An 18,419-nucleotide genomic window follows, 5' to 3' on the forward strand; every position below is an offset into this window, starting at 1 on the left:
TCGTTACTTCATCGCCCGCTTTGTAAAAACATCGGCCCCATACGTGAAAATAAATTTAAATAGTCTATAAATTAGTGGTTGTCTACGGTAGCGGGTAGTGCGGCGACACCGGCGCGGAAAGTCCGGCCACAGATTGCCACGATGTCGGCTGTCTTTGTTACTTTGTGGCCGGATATGAACGTGGTCTACTCCAGAAGCGAGATACAATGCAAATAAGATCAATTTTCGCCACATTCTAGGCTCATGAAGCTACATTGTGAACGCGTAATTTGCCTCGCGCGTCCTCTGGGGTTTGACGGTGTGTAATTTTATATTCTGGATAATCCGCTGTGGTCGGCATCTTCCTTTGGTCTTAGACGATCGGTTGTAACGTTAGCGAGTCCTCGCCCACAGCCGGCCGGTCCGAGCCGGCGTTGTAAATGTGAATGTGTGGCACAAAGAAGAACGGTCATCTGTGACCCAGGCCCGACAGAAACGAGACATGCCTCAGTTTTTTTGTCATGTCTTAATTAGTTAAATTATATATTTTTTATATTCGAAATCTATGTATAACACCAAATTATTACCCTTTGTTTTTGTTCAGGCGTCATACAAAAACTAATACAAAATGCCTATTTATCACCAAAATTGGTAAATGTATGTACCTAAATAGCTGCTATGGAATGTATCTAGGTGACCTGGAGATACAGCCGGATTATACAGGGTGGAAACGAGAAGTTACAAAATCCAAAAATTCAATGTCCAGCTTCCATAACCTGTAACCTATTATTGGTACCATTTGAAAGAGCTCGTGAAGCACTTTCAGAATCATTAACTAGTTTTTCGATATCTTGTATAGTTTAGAAATAATCGAGTGAGATCACTTATCGTTCCATATGTATAACCACCCTGTATAATCCGGCTGTATCTCCAGGTCACCTAGATACATTCCATAGCAGCTGTAATAGACATTTAGGTACATACATTTACCAATTTTGGTGATAAATAGGCATTTTGTATTAGTTTTTGTATGACGCCTGAACAAAAACAAAGGGTAATAATTTGGTGTTATACATGGATTTCGAATATAAAAAATATATAATTTAACTAATTAAGACATGACAAAAAAACTGAGGTATGTCTCGTTTCTGTCGGGTCTGGGTTTTTTTTGTATGGGGCGTGACCGTTCTTCTTTCTTTCCTGCTGTCGCGCAACTGACAGCTCCGCGCGTCTCGAAGCGTTTGTACAGAATTAAACGGGTGTTTCATTTGGCCGGTTCACAATTTTATTTTGTAGTTTAGATTTTTAATTTTTCGTGTTTTCATTGGCCCTTTATGAATGTCATAATATTAGATGTGTAATATAGAGACTCGAGTAAAAATATTGTTAAAAATGTCTTCGTACTATAGTAACTGCAAAACCTTGTTTTCTATCGTCTTGATTTCAAGTCCATGGATTCGAAGTGGCCAGTCGCATTAGTGTTACTATCGAGTAAATCTTGACATTGGTATCTAAAATGTTCATCGTTTTCACGTAAAAGCCTAATAAAATACATCGGTTATATTCCATGATATTGACAGAGTTCTCAATTATATTCGTAGTTTCTTTTTGTACATATTTCTATACTACAACATTAATAGCTGTAATTCTAATAAATGTACAAGTGTAAGTTCAGTTGCCAAATTCTGAAAGACACCAGTAACTGTAAACTTATATTTGTAAACTACACAGAAAACATTTTAATGGGATTTGGATACCCGTGAAGATTTTTTAATGTTCAAAATTATTAATTTTTCGTGTTATGAAATGAGTAGGTTTAATTTTCGCTTCTAAAATTTTAATTTCGAGCTATTTTTGTTTTGATAATTTTGTTAGAAATTAGCTTTTAATTTGCTTCGGTATTAGTGAGTACTGATGTCGAGCAGTGTTCGGAAATCTAAATTGTTTTAGGGAGTTGTACTATAACCGTACAAAGTTATCGAGTAGTCTGAAATCCAATATATCATATTAGCACTATTGTTACCAAATTTATAAGAACTAATAACAATCTTACTTTATGACAAAGACTTTATTTACGGGCCGACCATCAAACGTGGCGTATATTGAAAACATCAAACTCACGATAAAAGTACTTGCATTTTAATTTGTGTCGTAACATTTTAAAACAACATGGGGCAAGACAATGACTTTTTCTTAGTAATTTTACTGTAAAATCGTACACGTTTTATGGTTGGCCCCTTTCCTCTTGTATATAAGAGTGAATAAAAAGAAATATATACTTTTTGTACCTGTTCGAGCGAATTAGTGTATATGCGGAAAATAACTTCACCTATTATAATATTGTAGTCTTCATTTCCAAAGTTAAATCTATAGTGTTGTTTTCCCAACAATAATATTATCTTGACTATGACAGGAGATGTTTTCTACTATTTGAAAGATTTTCTTTTTTATACTGCGACATTTATTGGCTTTGTAAAATTAAGTAAGCTCTAGGTAATATCTAAAGTGATATAATATTATTGTATTACGATAGAACCCATTACAGATATACGATATGCATGTAGAATAAAACATCTGTGTCATAGTATTTCATCTCATCGGTTTAATCCATTTTAATTATTAAAATATACCAAGTGTCAGATTGGATATCACCATTTCAGTTTAAAATATTGTCTGACCCATTGCAGAGCAAACTATTATCTATTTATTTGTAATTCTGGCAACACTGCTTTTTACAAATTGATTTGTTTCATACATAGTGCTATTTAGGTTTAGTTTAGATAGTTCGTTTTTGTTTATGTACCAAATACTGGCAGTGGGTTTAATTGGAATCATTTTATATCCACCAGAATAATAATGTAGGTTGTTTTTTATTATAATTTTGCTTTCGGTCGGAAGTCGACGTCGTCTTACAGTGTGTCTCGTTATTATCCAGTAGACGCTTGAACAATAAATACCTGTACCTTTACTAACGTTGATTTTATTGTTTTTTCGTTCCTTTTAATATAAATCGATGAAACTAATTGCCCTTCCCCCTTAGACAAATTTAGAAATCTGTCACAGTAATATCTGTCTACTTTATCTAGGGTTTCAGTTATCTATTAAGTTGCTAACATTGGGTTTTAGCTTTCAAAATTATTTTTAAAGCTTACCTTGATGATCACAAGCAAGTATCAAACAGTTAGAGCAGTCTATAACTTACTCGTATCACATCAATAATTAAAAATGATTTATTTGCTGCTGAATATCACATTACAGTCACTTTATACATACTAACATTTTCATAATAGTTTACATAAAACAAAACAAGTTGTAGCAACCAATGATGGTTGTACGTTGTTAGTTCGTACAGGGCTTTCGATGTTCTAGAAAATATAGAAATAAAAGGGTGCTCAACTTGAATCACATGAGCCCTTGTTCACCTGACTTTATTTATATAAAATCCGGAGTCAGTGCATTTGGAAGAATTATATCAAGCACATGATTGCTGGAAAAAATGTGAAAAAAGTATTTATTATTCATGGATTCGGGTTGGGCACCCTTTTTAAACACTTGGGGATGTATTTTTTGAGAGCAGTGTCAATCCTAATGGAAAGTACACAATTTGACGGGATTTAAAATCCCGTCAAATATTCAAGCATCCCCAATTTGGGCCGGTAGTTCAGAGATTTTAGGTGTGTAAGAATAAATATTTACAATACTTGATGGTGTTTTAAAGTAGACATTTTTGTGGTCCTTCGAGCCGGATATCTATAAAATTTAATAAAATCAAACTGGTGTTATTTAAATAAGTAATATTTATTAACGCAACATTGTACAAATATTAAAATAAGCCTGTAAAAATCCCAATTCAAGTCAGTCGTAGTTCATATACTGCAAAGAGGTGAGGAATATCTGCGTCGTCGCCTGCGCGTCGTGGGCCCTTTGGTCGGAGTCGTCGTAGGACTCCTCAGGCTTGCTGCGTGGCACTTGCTTGGCCTTCCACGCCTTGCTGGCCGCGATTGCTTTCTGTAATAAGTTTTGAGGCACAGTAAGAAGTGGAGCAGTTTCTAATGTTATAATCAAAAGTATTGGAGAATAAAAAATCTCACTTGTTAATACCATAGCAAACGCGAAGAACTATTTTATAGAAGTTCGAAAGAAGAAATTGCTATATTTTTATATGTCTACCGAAGGCAAGGCACAGTTATTGGTCCTCAAATAATTTCTCAACTAAGTATACACGAATATGAAAAATAATCTGTCGCAATGCCCGAGAGTCAAAATAATAAGAGGTAAGTTTTTTACGTACATCTTTTTTGTCCTGGAATATTTTGGCGCGATAATCTTGGGCTTCTTTCTTCTTTTTATCGAGTTCAGAAATTGTTTTATTATACCTAAAAAAATAGAGTTTAAATTTTAAGGTCGGTAATTTATTTTCTTTCAATACTAATTAACTTTGTTATTTTTGAGTTTCAGATGTCAAAGGCTACCCACTACCTATATTGGGGTAAGTTAGATGTCAACAAATTGTTTATTTACTTGTGAAACAGCAGCTTATGCGCCAGATGCTGTATGGGGTTCTTAGTGCGATCGCGTCCCACGTCGTGCAGGGCGAACGGTAGTACATGCCCGAAGCTGTCCCAGAGGTAACGCACCACTTCAGAGTCAAGGGAACCTAGAATAAAGGCTTAATAAGTATGAGTTGCGTTTTCCGGTACACTCACAAGGTGGACCGACGACCTTATAAAGGCGCTGGAAGGCGCTGGACGCCTATGTTCAGCAGTGGACGTCATGTTACTGAAATGATGATGAAGAAAGGCTTATGGTTTCAGCAAAGTAGAATAGGATAACTCCCACTCTTCCCGTGAATATTGTAACAACAAGCGACAAATACTATACGAAAATGGTGGATCACCCCAACCTGTTTGGCCATGGCAGTAACATCCTCCGATTACGTCTGCTAAAATTAGAGAGGCTAGCTCCTGCAATGCAGTCATTTATGATGATGATTAAAAGTTTTAGTGGCTTTGTCACATATTTAAGTTTCTACAGCGAAGTATATGCAATGCAAGCTTGGGGAAATTAATACAAATGGGAGCCACCATGCATAACAAAATTGCCATGAAAATTGAATGGCCCTGTGTCCACCGAAGCGGAGCTAAGCAGAAAAGTATGTTGAATAACGAATCTCCGCACCGCACAGCTGTTTTGCGCCGCGCCGCCACTGCTGTCAAATTCTATAGAAACATTTGACTGTCCAACATTTTTCCTTTCTGCTTCCTCGGTGGCCTAAAGGTGGGATTTCTATATTTTCTTGGCGTGTGAAAATAACATTTTTTCCACTCACTTTTGATATCAACATTCTCCACATCAGGCAGTATCTCGCCGCTCCTCGGGTCTTTAATAGTCATCCGGCACTTCTTGTTCATCTTCTCCGAGTGTCCGCAGTCCTTCGTGGTCTTCTTCAGGAGATCAGAGCTGCACAGTTTGTAGGTACTAGTGCAGGGCGCACATTGGTAAACCTTCTGCCCTTCGGAGTCAAGGACGTAGCGGCCGCGAGTGTCGAAGTAGTGGACGTCTCTGTCTGACACCTGGGATGTACAGGATATCAGACTATATTTGTTGTAAAATAGCACCTATTGCGACTACATAAGATGCTACAGTGTTAAGCTTGATGTGCCGTCTGCACTTAGGTAATGATTGGGTCTTATCTTCCATCACCTAACTAGCTCTTCCACTCACGAGACTATAAGAAACAGTTCTCCCTCGTGGTCCCATTAATGGGACAAATCCAGGTTATACCTACACGAAAACAGGGATCCTTTATAGTCTTTGGACGAAAAGACAGTAGGTAACTTAGGTAAGTAATGTACTTAATCTTAGCTGTGAGTCAAATTTTCCAGGGTATAAGACACAGTTTCACTTGCTTAAAGAAGTGATTGAAAAAGTAAATACCTCTCTGAAATCGCCTTCGCAGTTGAGATGGTAAATTCCCATCCCGTAATCAAACACGTAGACTTGGTGGTTGTACTCGTCCACGTAATAAGAGCCGATGTTGTCCGTGTAAAACAGGCGGTCGGTTCCTACGAGGTTTGAAAAATGATAAAATCTGGAGCAGATCTAGGGATAGAAGGCAAGTAGGTAGTACTTTAGTTCCAAACTGAAATAGGAACCGTATTAAAAATGCGCGAGTAAGTTCTAAGTTTTTGATTTGGAAAAGCGTCATTAGCGAAGTAAGTAGAACGTTATTTGAGAGCTAAAACTATCTTGAAATACCTCGAATAGAGAAATAAGACATCAAAGGTCTGGCAGCCTCCAAGATTCTATCTTTTAGGTATTCCTTTCTTTGTGCGAAGTTTTTGCCCATGGTCCACCAGCAAATACGTTTCGATCCGGGAAGCTCAGTTGTTCTGGAATAAGGAAGTCCATGGATATGAATCTAAGTTCTAAGGCCGCTTTCACATTAGGGCGTAAGAAGCGCGACAGCAGCATTTTTATAATGTGAAGGCAGACATCCGCTGTCATAGTCATATACCTATCGGCAGCGCGTTTGTCGCGCTGCTAAGTCGCTTAAATATGAAAGCGCTCTAAGAATTCTACGCGAATGATGCAGATGCTATCATCATCAATGTTTTATTCGTGGAACATACTTCATAGATTGATAGATCTCTTCCTGCTTTATGACGTCTGCTTGCTCCTTCTTAAGCATCACCAGTTTCCCCGCAATCTGGTGGAACTCGTTGACGCGGTCCTCCCAGTACGCGACTTCTTCTTCCAGCCGGGAGATGGGCGGGTCATAGGAATACTCTTCGATCTTGGAGCGGATGCGGTCTATACTGCGACTTGCCTGGAGGTAGGTTAGACTCATTTTATAAGGGTTAGATCGAAATATGTTAAACGTGGCAAGTTTTTATAGAACTCTTCTACGAGCTTCCCTTATATTATGTGCTTCGCCACTGCTACGTAGGAAATTCTGCGGGTTTACTCGTAGAACTGACGGCCGTGGGGCAGAAAAAGGTGACGATCACGGGCCGAAGTTTGGTTTAGTAGGCGGCCGACTCTGTGGATTGACGATTTAGTGAAGGTCACAGAAAACTCCTCAATATGGGCAAGGCAGGATCGTTCGTTGTGGAAATCCTTAGGGGGAGAGGCCTTTGTCCAGCAGTGGTTAAAACGAAAGAAGAAAACTGGCTTAAGTGCGACATTAGAGCATAACTAAGAATTATGAGGATCCCTTAGTTGCACTTGTTATATTGAGCTGTTTACTATGCTGAGTTTATTCAAGGAAAGGCAATAGCCGTAGAACTAGCGGATAAAGGAACAAACACAGTACTTCAGCAACGGCGACGGAACACTTGCGGTGCTGGCGGTTGACTTGCAGCAGGCTCTTGTTCCTATCATACAGCTGCTGCAACAAAGCGTTCAGTTTCTCGCCGCACTCCGCTTGTATCTTGCGCAGGTTGTTCCGCGCTCGTAAGTGGATCTCTTCGACGCTCACGCGGATTTGGTTGATCTGGTATTAATGGTACTAGTTTCAAGAAGGGCCAGCAGGAAAATGTATTATGTTACCACTACTTGTTTTTAATAGAAAGAAACCATTCTTCCTAGCAGTCCTCTTGTTGCCTCGCTTAATTCACCAGAATTGAAAAACTAGGCAATAAGAAGCGGTTAGGTTTATGAAGGTAGGTAGGTACGCCAGACGACATCGTTACGAACAGTGCGGTTTTTGAAACTCCTAATATTAGAAGGTTCAGCTAAGCATGCCGCTTGAAAAAATTCAAAGACAAAAGACCTATTCAACTTATTCAGTAGAAATTAATGTATGAAATTCTCACTCGGTCAGCTAGCAACAGTGCCAAATAAGTGTGCGTCAGCTCAAATAGTTCATGAGTCCCTTTGATGGACATTTTAAAATGATCCTTAATGAAATCATCAACTTTTTCCTGTTTGTCCAGTCTTTCTATATTGTTTTTTAATTCCAGCAGCTTTTCCATGTACTGCTGAAACAGTTGTTCCATTTCTTCATACGACTGTTTTTCAGCTGCAGTATGAACAGGTAAATATTCTCTTCCAAAAAAAATATGTCGAGACTGGTGGATATCAATAGTTCTATCTATTAGCACCAACAGTTCGTTGCGATTCATAACATTTGTGCATTTGTCGGCTTCCTGTATAACGTCGTCTATAACGAATTTATAATAAGTGAGAAAGCCATTGATCACTTTTTTAACCTCTCCGAAATATGCATGGTAAGAGCCATCTTCGAACTTTATATTTTCTATCAGGTTTATGTAATTTGTAACTTGAGGAAATATATCAACATTCAATATAATAAAAACTTCTTTAAACGATGATTTTCTAAAACTTTGCATAAATTCTTTGAGAACACTCATTTTTGTACGAAGAAGAAAAAATAATGAGAGAAAAGCAAAGAATTTGAGACAAAATTTGAGATGTTTTTGAAAATTGACGCCAAAATGTTTTTTACTTTTTATTTCTCACGCCACAAATATGTCTGTGGCTTACGCGGTTGGCACATTGCCATCTTGTAATGCAACAGTTATTGCTACGACTTATTGGTGTTGTTGTCTATGAATCTAAATTAAGAAAAAAACGACTTCCGGAATTTTGTCTTTGCTGGCTGAATTCTGTCTAATCTGTGGTTGTTGACGTCCGTGGACTTTGTCTCGAAGGTTTATCTGTCAATGGTTATCAAAATTTTTATCAAAAACACCTCAAAATATGAATGATAACATGTGCTTCGCGGCCGAAACGATTCCCTCTCGTGTAAAATAGGCCCTGAGGAGACTATCGGTGGCCTTAACAAAGTGGCAGCATTGGTTCGTGAAGCAATAAATTGCAATTTAAAAAGTGCCTCCGGCGTAGTCGTAGGTTAATATTTTTTCATAATTTACTGTGTGAACATGTGTTTTTTGTATGTAGTTCGATCATGTGATCTGCTGTGATTAATTGCCGTGTTGCATTATAGTCATTAGCGTCACCATCAATAACCCATATCGAATAACCGAGTTTGTCCTTCAAGTTCAAATTAGAGTTGTTCACTCGGTGTTTACTTCATGCCTTACCTAACGAATACGTGACGATCATCACAAAAGCCTATGTGCCCACGCTTGCCAGACTCATAACTTTTAATTAGTTGATACAAAGTCAAACTGTGACCTACTTTTTAGTTTATGTAATCCGATATTACCTACTCATAGAATACATACTTAGGTACATGTCAAAATTGTTATTCGATCGCAATAACAGTTTCCGTGGTTCGGCAGGTTTTTTTGCAAGCATCGAGCATGGTGTCCTGTTGATTTTAGCCCTCCTGAATATCATTCCAGTAATAAGGTAACAAAAGTGAATAAAAATGGCAAGATATTACGAAAATACTGCAACATTTAACTTCAGTTGGGACCAAGTGGCCTGTGGGTATTGGAAGAGGTACCCCAACCCTCAGAGGTGAGAACATTCAACTTTACATACAAATAACAAAGATGGGCCTTGCAAAATTGGACCTTTCCTTGTTTTGTTGAGGCCTATTGCAACCTTGAAATTATAAAGTCACCTTGACCCTTGTTTGTTTACTAACTTTGTTAATAAAAAATCTTATTTACCTTGTCAGTTTACTATCACTACTACTTTATTACTTGAAAACTTGTAAATATGGCTGTACATTGTAAACATGATTAACAACTTAATGTTAAAACTGGATGATTTTTCTGAGTCATCACATTCGCATCAACATTTTATTTATTTTAGCATTAAATTAGTCTAAAATTGTTTCTCCATAAGTCATGAAAAAACACTCATTGTTTTGTTTTCAAAGAGTAACAGGAAAAGCCGTCATATTTATTGCACTGCCTTAATCTCTTTACTAGACCTGTGGTTCACTGGCAGAGAATGCCACTTGGCATTTAGTTCGCCACTGTACAGTTTTATGGGCAAAAGTATAAATAAATAAATAAAAAAGCAAATAGTATTACTTTGTTTTTTCCTTCTAGCACCCATGTATTATCTGAGGACACATGGAGCAGACAAGTGAAAGATGGCTGCCTATACACGAAGCGGCTCCTTACCAAGACCAACAGGGTCCCTAAGTGGGGTGAGAGGTATGTATCAATTCATTATTCTACAGTAAATGTGTTTGTTTCTTGTTTTCATGATGAAAGCACTGAATATAGAAGATGATGGGGCTAGTGATTGATTAGATTTTCTCACTTAGTTTGATATTTTTAGAAATACAAGGCCCCCATCCATAAGCCTTTTATCCTTAATCCTTCAAGGCCCGCGAATCTAGACACAATAGATAATCAATTGTTATGACATTAATTAATGCCGTCAGGGACTCAAGCGGTTAAGATATTGTCATAGAGGTGATTTTAAATATTAGCAGTTTTAAGCAGATGATGTCATTATTTATTTTGTTATATTCTAGAACCTAGATTATTTAAAAACAATGAAACTTAGTTCCAATATACAAAACTATGGGGGGTGAGGGGAGTGTAAACTCAAGTGGCTGATTAAATAAATTCAAAGATAAAAATGTATGTAATAAAGTTATACAACTTTTATTTATCAATATTGATAAGTGAGTGGATAATCATTCTTAGAACTTATTAACATCATCATGTGTGTAATTTTTTTTATCTGGTTCATTTTGTTTTTGTTTACCCTGTTATTTTTAAAGGAATAATTCTGATGAATCAGATGGAATGACACATGAAATAACACAATATTTTTCAATATTCATACTGTAGGTTTAAGGTTTAGGTATAAGCAATGCATATCTCTTTGTAAATATGTGTTATGTAAAGAAGATATTAAATAGATATTTACAGGAAATTAATATTTACATAAACGTGTGAAAACATTACAAAGCAATATGAGTTGGTCTTACAGTTTTAGAAATGTGTCAGTCAACATGTTTTGCCAAGATTTGGCATGTAAAATTTTGTTAAAATTGCACCATATTCATCATTTAAAGTATGATGCATCTCACATTCATTTTTTGTTGATTGTAGATTCTTCAATGCTAAGTCTGTCAAGATCATTGAGGAGAGTGTTGTGGATCCAAAGCAGAAGGTTCTGGTGACATACACCAGGAATTTGGGATACACTAAAGTTATGGTAAGCATTATTATTTATTGTTATTTTGATACAAATATTGTTTAAATTTTCCTTAAGGTGAGGATTTCTTAACTAGAAACATCTATTAAGAATTGCTTATCAAATCGTTATTACGAAATCGATTAGTTTCTAAAGTTTTCCAGCTTAGCATGCTGTTTTAATTTATTGTCTAATTAGCGATTCCATCGCATGCAACCTCGTCACGGCACGAAACATTTGAATGGTACACGAAATATTGCTGTTGTGTTTAGGCAGGGTTAGGCACACGTTATACACAGAATCACACACAATACAGTACCTACTTATTATGTTTTAGAAACGATCTGCACCCATCTGTTTACCAGATGAAAAGTATTTTAAATCAATTTCAGTACTTCAAAAAATATATCGCGAGTGGATTGACTAAAAAATTCCATTCCATTCATGGTACATCAATTCTTAATACAGTAAAGACCTTTCTAGAACCCTAATGTCTGACTAGCTAGACCCACGCCATCCTGTGAGCTATAAATAAATTCCACTTAGTGCTTCACTTGTATCTCCATAACTCCTAACTTCTTGTATTATTGTCAGATTTGATTAGTTCGCCCTTTTATTGACTTCGACGACTCACCATTTGCATTGTGCTATAAATACGCACCATTGAGCATTAAAAAGAAAATGAATTAATGGCGGCCTGTTTACCCGACTGCGCCAGAAGGAGGGATATGTTTTTTTAATAATGTTCACGCTTCAGGGTTTCTCTCCTGTACAAGTTTAACGCCCAATATGAATGGAAAGGTTTTTTGGAAAATGTTAACTTTATTATCTTGGCTAACGTGTTGTTTTTGAGCAGTAGAATCCTTTTTTTATCACCCTTTATTAGTTTAGCTGGAGTTATCACGCCTATTAGGTTTCTCTGGATTTGTCCTAGTTTAGAGGGGTCCGGGGATCGTCGGTTTAGTTAGGGTTTTATTTATTTTTCGGGTTTCAAAATTTCAAGACTTGACCGATGTCGGGCGACGCAACTAAAGTGTGTGCAAGTGTTCCAAAATCCGTTGATTTCACGCGTCTTGTCCAGAGGGTCTATAGACAAAGTGCACATTTTAATTGCAAACCAGCGAAAAGTGGTCGAAAAGCCTTTTTTATGTTGTTTTGACGGATTCGATTTTCGATTCGATCAAAAAGTGCATTTTGTCTATGGGGCTGGTTGGCCAAGTTTAGAGATGGCAACCATACCAATACCCATATTGTTTCAAAAACACTCGTAATTCGTTTCCCAGAGCGTGGTGGAGCGCGTAGAATACCGCTCGGCAGGCCCGGGCCAGACGGTGGCGCGGCGCTCGGCCTGGATCGACTCGCAGGTGTTCGGATTCTCGCGAGCTATCCGAGCATTCGGCGTCGAAAGGTTCAGGAAGAACTGCAACCAGATGGTAAGAAGCATAATATACTTAAGGGCACTAACTATTGGTAATTGCCAATTTTATTCCGATACAGTTGGCATAAAATTTACCGTGTGCGGTCCACGTCCAAAGTAACGGCAAACGTCCGACACGAAACGTCTAAATTGGAAGATTATTTAAAATGGCTGCTAAGACGTGATTTGATATTGTGGATCCAAGCTGAAGTTTCGAGTTATAGGATTACATTTTGAATCAGCATTGTTTATGATTAAGTAACTGAGCTTTTTAGGGAGAGTCCTTCATCTAAATAATGGGGAGCAATGCATTAGCTTGGTCAAAGACTCGTGTACTTGTCTATATTTATGTAATGTTGTAGAAGTAAAAATCAGATAAAATACTATGAGGCTTTGTGTTTTGTAAATAAAAATATTGAATTTGCATTTTGCTGATAAGATAGTGAAAGTATAGTACTTAGCTCAGTGAAGATATCTGACGTGAATAACCCACTGATTATTTCAATGGCCAACGTCATTAAGAGGTAGGTATGATTGTTGTTATCATTGTTTACTGAATATTGGGTTAGTAGGAATTTCGAAGTATGAACAAAATAAACACTTAGCAGAATATTTTTTCTGTTATTGTTCCTATCAATTTAATTCTCATCTTTCTTCCAAAACGACAAACGTCACTTTTTATTTCGCCAACTCTGTGGACATATTTAAATTATTTAATTGATTTTATAGCTATAATAAGTTGAATTTTACAGTCAACTGAAATCAGAAAAATATAGGAATTTAGGACCGTCTAAATTAAGGATCTAGATCGTCGGTCCACCCAGTGAGAGGAGGCCTGCCCACGCTACGTCTTCCGGCGCGTGGTCGCCACTCAAGAACTTTCCTGCTCCAGCAGCCATCAGCTATATGACCTATGTGCCCCACCCACTGCCACTTGATTTTAGCGATTCTGCAGGCTATGTCACTTTGGTTCTCCTGCAAGACCTGGTGAAGGTCGCGGGAGGTGGATAGATGCGGGCAACGACCGTTCATTATGGAAAGCCTTTGTCCAGCAGTGGACGTCATTTGGCTGAAACGAACGAACGAAATTAAGGATCAAATTCCTGCAGAAAGAGAGAAATAAAGCTGTATAGGAACTAAAACATTTGTTCTTCCAGGTGAACGGTTTCAACCACGTCCTAAACAGCATGTTCCCGCGTCCAGCTTCCCAGCACAGCTTGGCGCCCGTCAGTCACACTCTCAAGGAAATGCGCGACGCCGCCGCCGCCGCCACCGACCGAGCTAAGGCCAACGTGCTGTCGTCCGTCAACAGGACATAACACGAAGACAAGCGGACCAAAGTGTAGTGTACAGTGCAGTGCGTTTAGTGATTATACACGAGGAGTTATTATCGTGGGATGCATCAACAATGGGCGTGCCCAACTTCTAAGCTAAGGGAATAGTATGGACAAGGGAAAGTAGGCTGGACGAGGGGAGGGGGGGCAGTATGACCCAGATCAGACCCATCATTAAAAGATGCACCTACAATACCAATGGGCGTAAGCCAGCTTCTAAGCCAGGGGAATAATATGGACAGGGGGGGGACCAGTCTGGCCCAGGAGAGGGGAGAGTGATTTTGAAATTAGGAGAGAGCAAAATTTTTAAGGTCTGGCTCTCCCAGGCTTACGCCCGTTTTCACCATCAATCCCCCTATGACAACAAAATTCCTGTTATTTGTTACTATAGGGGTCACCTAAAAATTTGGGATTGATGGTGAAAACGGGCATTAGACACAGGTATGCTGCCGGGTTGTGGTATTTACAAAGGGGAAGCTGCCCCTCTTTAATACGCCCATGATGACCTCAACGCCTTTGAATGTCACTCAATGCTTGATGTGTAATGCCGATTTGCATTACTGATTGTATCACCAGCCTCATTCAAATTCGTGTTTACCTAAAGGCTTGTCAACACAAAACTGGCTAATTGTTTATGAAAATACAGATGAAATGACATGGAAAGTAAACAACTCCATCTCATTGTGCTATACAAGGATTATTGAATTATCCATCCAAGCCTAGCCAGTTCAATAAAGTCATGGGGAATATGTCCCTTGTTGCCCACCATTGAATTTCTAAACATAAAGTTCTTATTTACTTCAGAACAGCTTAGCTTAGCCATCTTAATAATATGAATCAATCACCTACTTAAATTATTCCTAAAATAATATTCTTCTACTCCTGGCATATCAGACAGTTCAAAAAATTATTAAATAAATCGGATATTTTTAACTGTGTATTACTGGGTATGTTTGTAACTCCGTGTGGTCCTATGATTTTGACTCAAAACAAAATGGCTTCTAGATTAGTTACCAAACAAAATATTGTGGCATCTATGTATATTTAGGAGTTTGCAGGCCTTAGTAGTGTGTTTAGGATTGATAGCCACAATATTTTAATGGATATTGCATTAACATGATGTCATTATTCTTATCACTGGATTAAGATATTGCTAAAGAGAAAGTCGGCAGTTTATGCATAATGTATTTTCAGTTTTATTTTATTTTCCATGAGTTATTATTAGATTATAGTCATGCTATGAAATGTTTGTTTTTCCACTGCCATGTCATTTGTGCGTAATACGCTACCAGTACCTTTGGCCACATTCCAACTAGTGGGTATATGCTTTTTAATTGATGTATAAGTTTTTTTATTATGGCATTTCCAAGCAACTAGCTTGCTCTGACTGAACCCATTATTTATGTATGGAAACTGAATTATATCGCTGAAGATGGTTGAAAAGTTTATTTATTTTAAATACTTCAGTTAATGATATATTTAATGTTGTGTAAATAGTATTTTCAGGAAATCAACACAATAAGATATTGTTTGGTTAATGTTGTTCGTAGTATTAGACAGAGGGATAGAAATCAGAATTGTTGTAATGTAGTTGGTCTATAGGCCTACTGTTTAACTGAGCCTTCCTGGCAGGATTGTTCAGAAGAGTTGGGAGGCAGGGAGATATGGATAAGTCTTTCCCTAATGATAAAAATCTTCCTTAGAAATGACATAGGTAATCACAGTATCTTCCATAAATTAGTTGAACAGTAAGTCTATCTTAGGTGCAAAGATATGTATTCAACTTATTAAAGTAGAAAATAAAAAATGTATGCATATTTTTGCAGTTAGGGTTTATTTGATGTAGGTTGAGCATATAATTGACACTATGGTTGAGTAAAAAGTTATTATTTGCCAACTTGCTACGTATACTTATTATATTTAATTCCTACCTTGTAATCCTACTCAAATGATATTTTTTTATCAGACGAATAAAAACCTTAGTTAAATGTATTCGTTTTGAAATTATTTTAATGTTATACCTTACTTTACTTATATTTTGAGGGTATTTTATTAGAATTCTACTATGCTGTAAAATTTGATATTGATTATGGTCATATTTATCTAGTCTGTATTATCAATTTCTTTGCAAAAACAAAAGCATTTTAGGTCTCGAAATGTCTATAGCGTTATTCATTGTATAAATGTATACCTTTACGTGATTTAGTAGTTAGCTACTTTCAGGGGAGACAAAATGTAGGTAAGCTTCGTCTCATTACACAGTAATGAAAATGTATGGCTACCTACAGATATTATTTTTGCCGCGCAGGAGGGCTGAAAATGTCAGTATAAGCATAGGGATCCATAGAGTAAATTAGTATTAGTTACCATTTTCAATAATAAGAGGATCAATAAATTTAACTATGCATACTATACATTGTTTTCTTTCAATAACCTTTGCAATAAGTATGGTAAATAAAACAGATTTTCTTCTTTCATTGGGATTGGGACTCTCAGCTCAATTACCAATATCCATTATCTTGAAATAAACAAATAAATAAAAGAAAGGATACAATACTAACTAATATTTATATATTTTTACAATAAAATAAGTTAAAAGTATCAGGGAACATCTACATTTTTGAAATATTCAAGCCGATTTATTTCACTTTGATTGCAGCTCTTAATCTTGCACTTCTACTTCTGGGGTTACGGTCTACTTCATCTTCAGTTGGTACCTCCACATGTTTTGTCATGGACTTCCAAGGGGTATCCAAGAATTGATCTATAGTTTCCTGATTCTGTACCAACGTTGGATTGAGATACTTTAGAGGCACAGGATTTGCTACTTCATTTATAATATTTCCAGCGATATGGCGTTTTACAATCGTATCTTCTAAAGAGTGAAAGCAAATAGTAACAAGCCTCCCGCTAAGTTTCAAGTAATATTTAGCAAGTACCATGCCATAGTTCAGTTCATTCAACTCATTGTTGACAAAAATGCGTAATGCTTGGAAGACTTTGGTTGCATTTGATTGTGGTCTTTGAAGCTTATCTAATCTCACTTCATCTGGAGTGCAGGAATTGACCACATCTACCAACTCTTTGGTCGTATCAATATTCTTTATCATATACCTAGCCTGGATGATCGTTTGGGCAATTTTTGCAGCTTTCTTCTCTTCCCCATACACTTTGAAGATTTTGTATAGCTCTTGCTCATTCGCTGTTGCTAACACTTCTCTCGCTGTGATCTGGTCAGGATCTCTTCCAGCATCCATTCTCATGTCTAAATAACCATTTTTACTTATTGAAAACCCCCTCTCTCCTGTATCTAATTGCATGGAAGAACAACCGAAATCGAATAGTATTCCATCTATACTTGATTGACCATAGCCTTCATTTTTTAACAGTGTTGGTAGCTCACTAAACTTACCAAGTAATGGAGTGACTCTGTTAGGATATTCAGATGCTAGTTGCTTTGCTTTCTCATGGGCGATTGGATCTCTGTCCAAGGCTATAACTCTACAGTTTGCTGACTCAAGTATCCTTTTTGTGTGTCCACCAGCACCAAAGGTCATATCAATGTACACTTCATTATCTTGTGGGTCAAGGTGCTTTATAACTTCATCCAACATAACAGGTGTGTGGTCTTTGTATTTTACTGATTCTGTACTACATCGACGAGCTATACTCGGTGTGCTACGAAAGTATAGTCGCGTTATGTGTCGCAACATTATTTTTGATCTTTCTTCAAAAGTTTGCTAAAGAAACCTTTGTTTTCTTCCTTTAAGTACGTTAATACTTCGTCGGATAGGATTAAATTACACTCTTCAGCACTTAGACCTGTTGCAGTACTGGTTCGTGTGCGTTTATATTTGTTTTTGTAATGGTTATCTGCAAGTTTATTCAACGAATTGTATTGGCGACTGCAAAGCTCAGAATCAAGTTTCTGTTTATCTGATGATTCAAACGCAGCTTTTACTTTATCTCTGATAAATTTTCCGAGGTCCCTGTAAATCAGAATCAAAGGAAACTTCATAAAATACAAGAATAGATCAGTTTTTAAAGTCTTAGAGGTTATGTTATTATTATGATGATTTTTACCTTTCTCCTTTGGTATTATCCACAGGCCACTTTGCTATTAACCTAGTAAACTTCTTGTATTGAGAAGTCATCTCAAATGAAGTTCATAATATTTATAATTTTTTGTAAAAGTAGCTGAAAGTAGCAAAATGCAAAAGCAGCAAGACCAAAGTATTCATGTCAATGTCAGATTTAATGTCACTATTTTTTTATCAGTTTTGAGGCCTTGAACAAGTCTATTCTGCCATCGCGTTAAATAAATAAAATGATTTGGTTATAGGAAAACAATATAAAAATAATAACCAAATATAAATTGCTTTGACCTATAAAAACCCAACCAGTGGAGATTAATCAGTCCCAGGAGAGCGTTAAACGAACGTTCGGTCTCAGAAACTGGAAGAAAACAAAAAAATCGATTTCCATCTAAAAATCTAGTTAGAAGGAGACAAATTAAATGCATTGAATAATGACGTGAGTTTTATTAATATTTATCAGAAATATAAATCACTTAAAATGAGGATTTTTTACGG

At 37.0% G+C, this 18,419-nt stretch overlaps 3 protein-coding genes across 4 annotated transcripts; 1 reads left to right on the forward strand and 2 right to left on the reverse strand.

Moving 5' to 3' along the window:
• Positions 1-3,759: 3,759 nt before the first annotated feature.
• Positions 3,760-8,354, reverse strand: LOC114364916 (uncharacterized). The gene is made up of 9 exons (XM_028321274.1): positions 7,797-8,354; positions 7,295-7,474; positions 6,612-6,808; positions 6,238-6,371; positions 5,917-6,044; positions 5,309-5,552; positions 4,501-4,636; positions 4,271-4,355; positions 3,760-3,987 (listed from the first exon to the last, which is right to left on the reverse strand). Exons 1-9 carry the CDS (start codon positions 8,352-8,354, stop codon positions 3,835-3,837), a joined length of 1,815 nt encoding a protein of 604 aa, XP_028177075.1. The 3' UTR covers positions 3,760-3,834.
• A 258-nt stretch (positions 8,355-8,612) lies between these two features.
• Positions 8,613-13,979, forward strand: prel (preli-like). Of its 2 annotated transcripts, none has more exons than XM_028321264.1 (6): positions 8,613-8,853; positions 9,249-9,429; positions 9,972-10,079; positions 10,992-11,097; positions 12,360-12,509; positions 13,651-13,979. In XM_028321264.1, exons 2-6 carry the CDS (start codon positions 9,338-9,340, stop codon positions 13,810-13,812), a joined length of 618 nt encoding a protein of 205 aa, XP_028177065.1. In that variant the 5' UTR covers positions 8,613-8,853; positions 9,249-9,337; the 3' UTR covers positions 13,813-13,979. The 2 variants fall into 2 exon arrangements, with proteins under 2 accessions (XP_028177065.1, XP_028177064.1); XM_028321263.1 differs by having other exon boundaries at positions 8,614-8,849.
• Positions 13,980-16,409: 2,430 nt separating this feature from the next.
• On the reverse strand, positions 16,410-18,055 carry LOC114364885 (probable methyltransferase-like protein 15 homolog). Its single transcript, XM_028321239.1, has 3 exons — positions 17,911-18,055; positions 17,569-17,816; positions 16,410-17,491 (listed from the first exon to the last, which is right to left on the reverse strand). Exons 1-3 carry the CDS (start codon positions 17,979-17,981, stop codon positions 16,467-16,469), a joined length of 1,344 nt encoding a protein of 447 aa, XP_028177040.1. The 5' UTR covers positions 17,982-18,055; the 3' UTR covers positions 16,410-16,466.
• Between the last annotated feature and the right edge of the window lie 364 nt (positions 18,056-18,419).

This window comes from Ostrinia furnacalis, unplaced genomic scaffold (assembly GCF_004193835.3).
Source record: "Ostrinia furnacalis isolate ACB-3 unplaced genomic scaffold, ASM419383v2 OfSCF7487, whole genome shotgun sequence".
NCBI classification, from domain to species: Eukaryota; Metazoa; Arthropoda; class Insecta; order Lepidoptera; family Crambidae; genus Ostrinia; species Ostrinia furnacalis.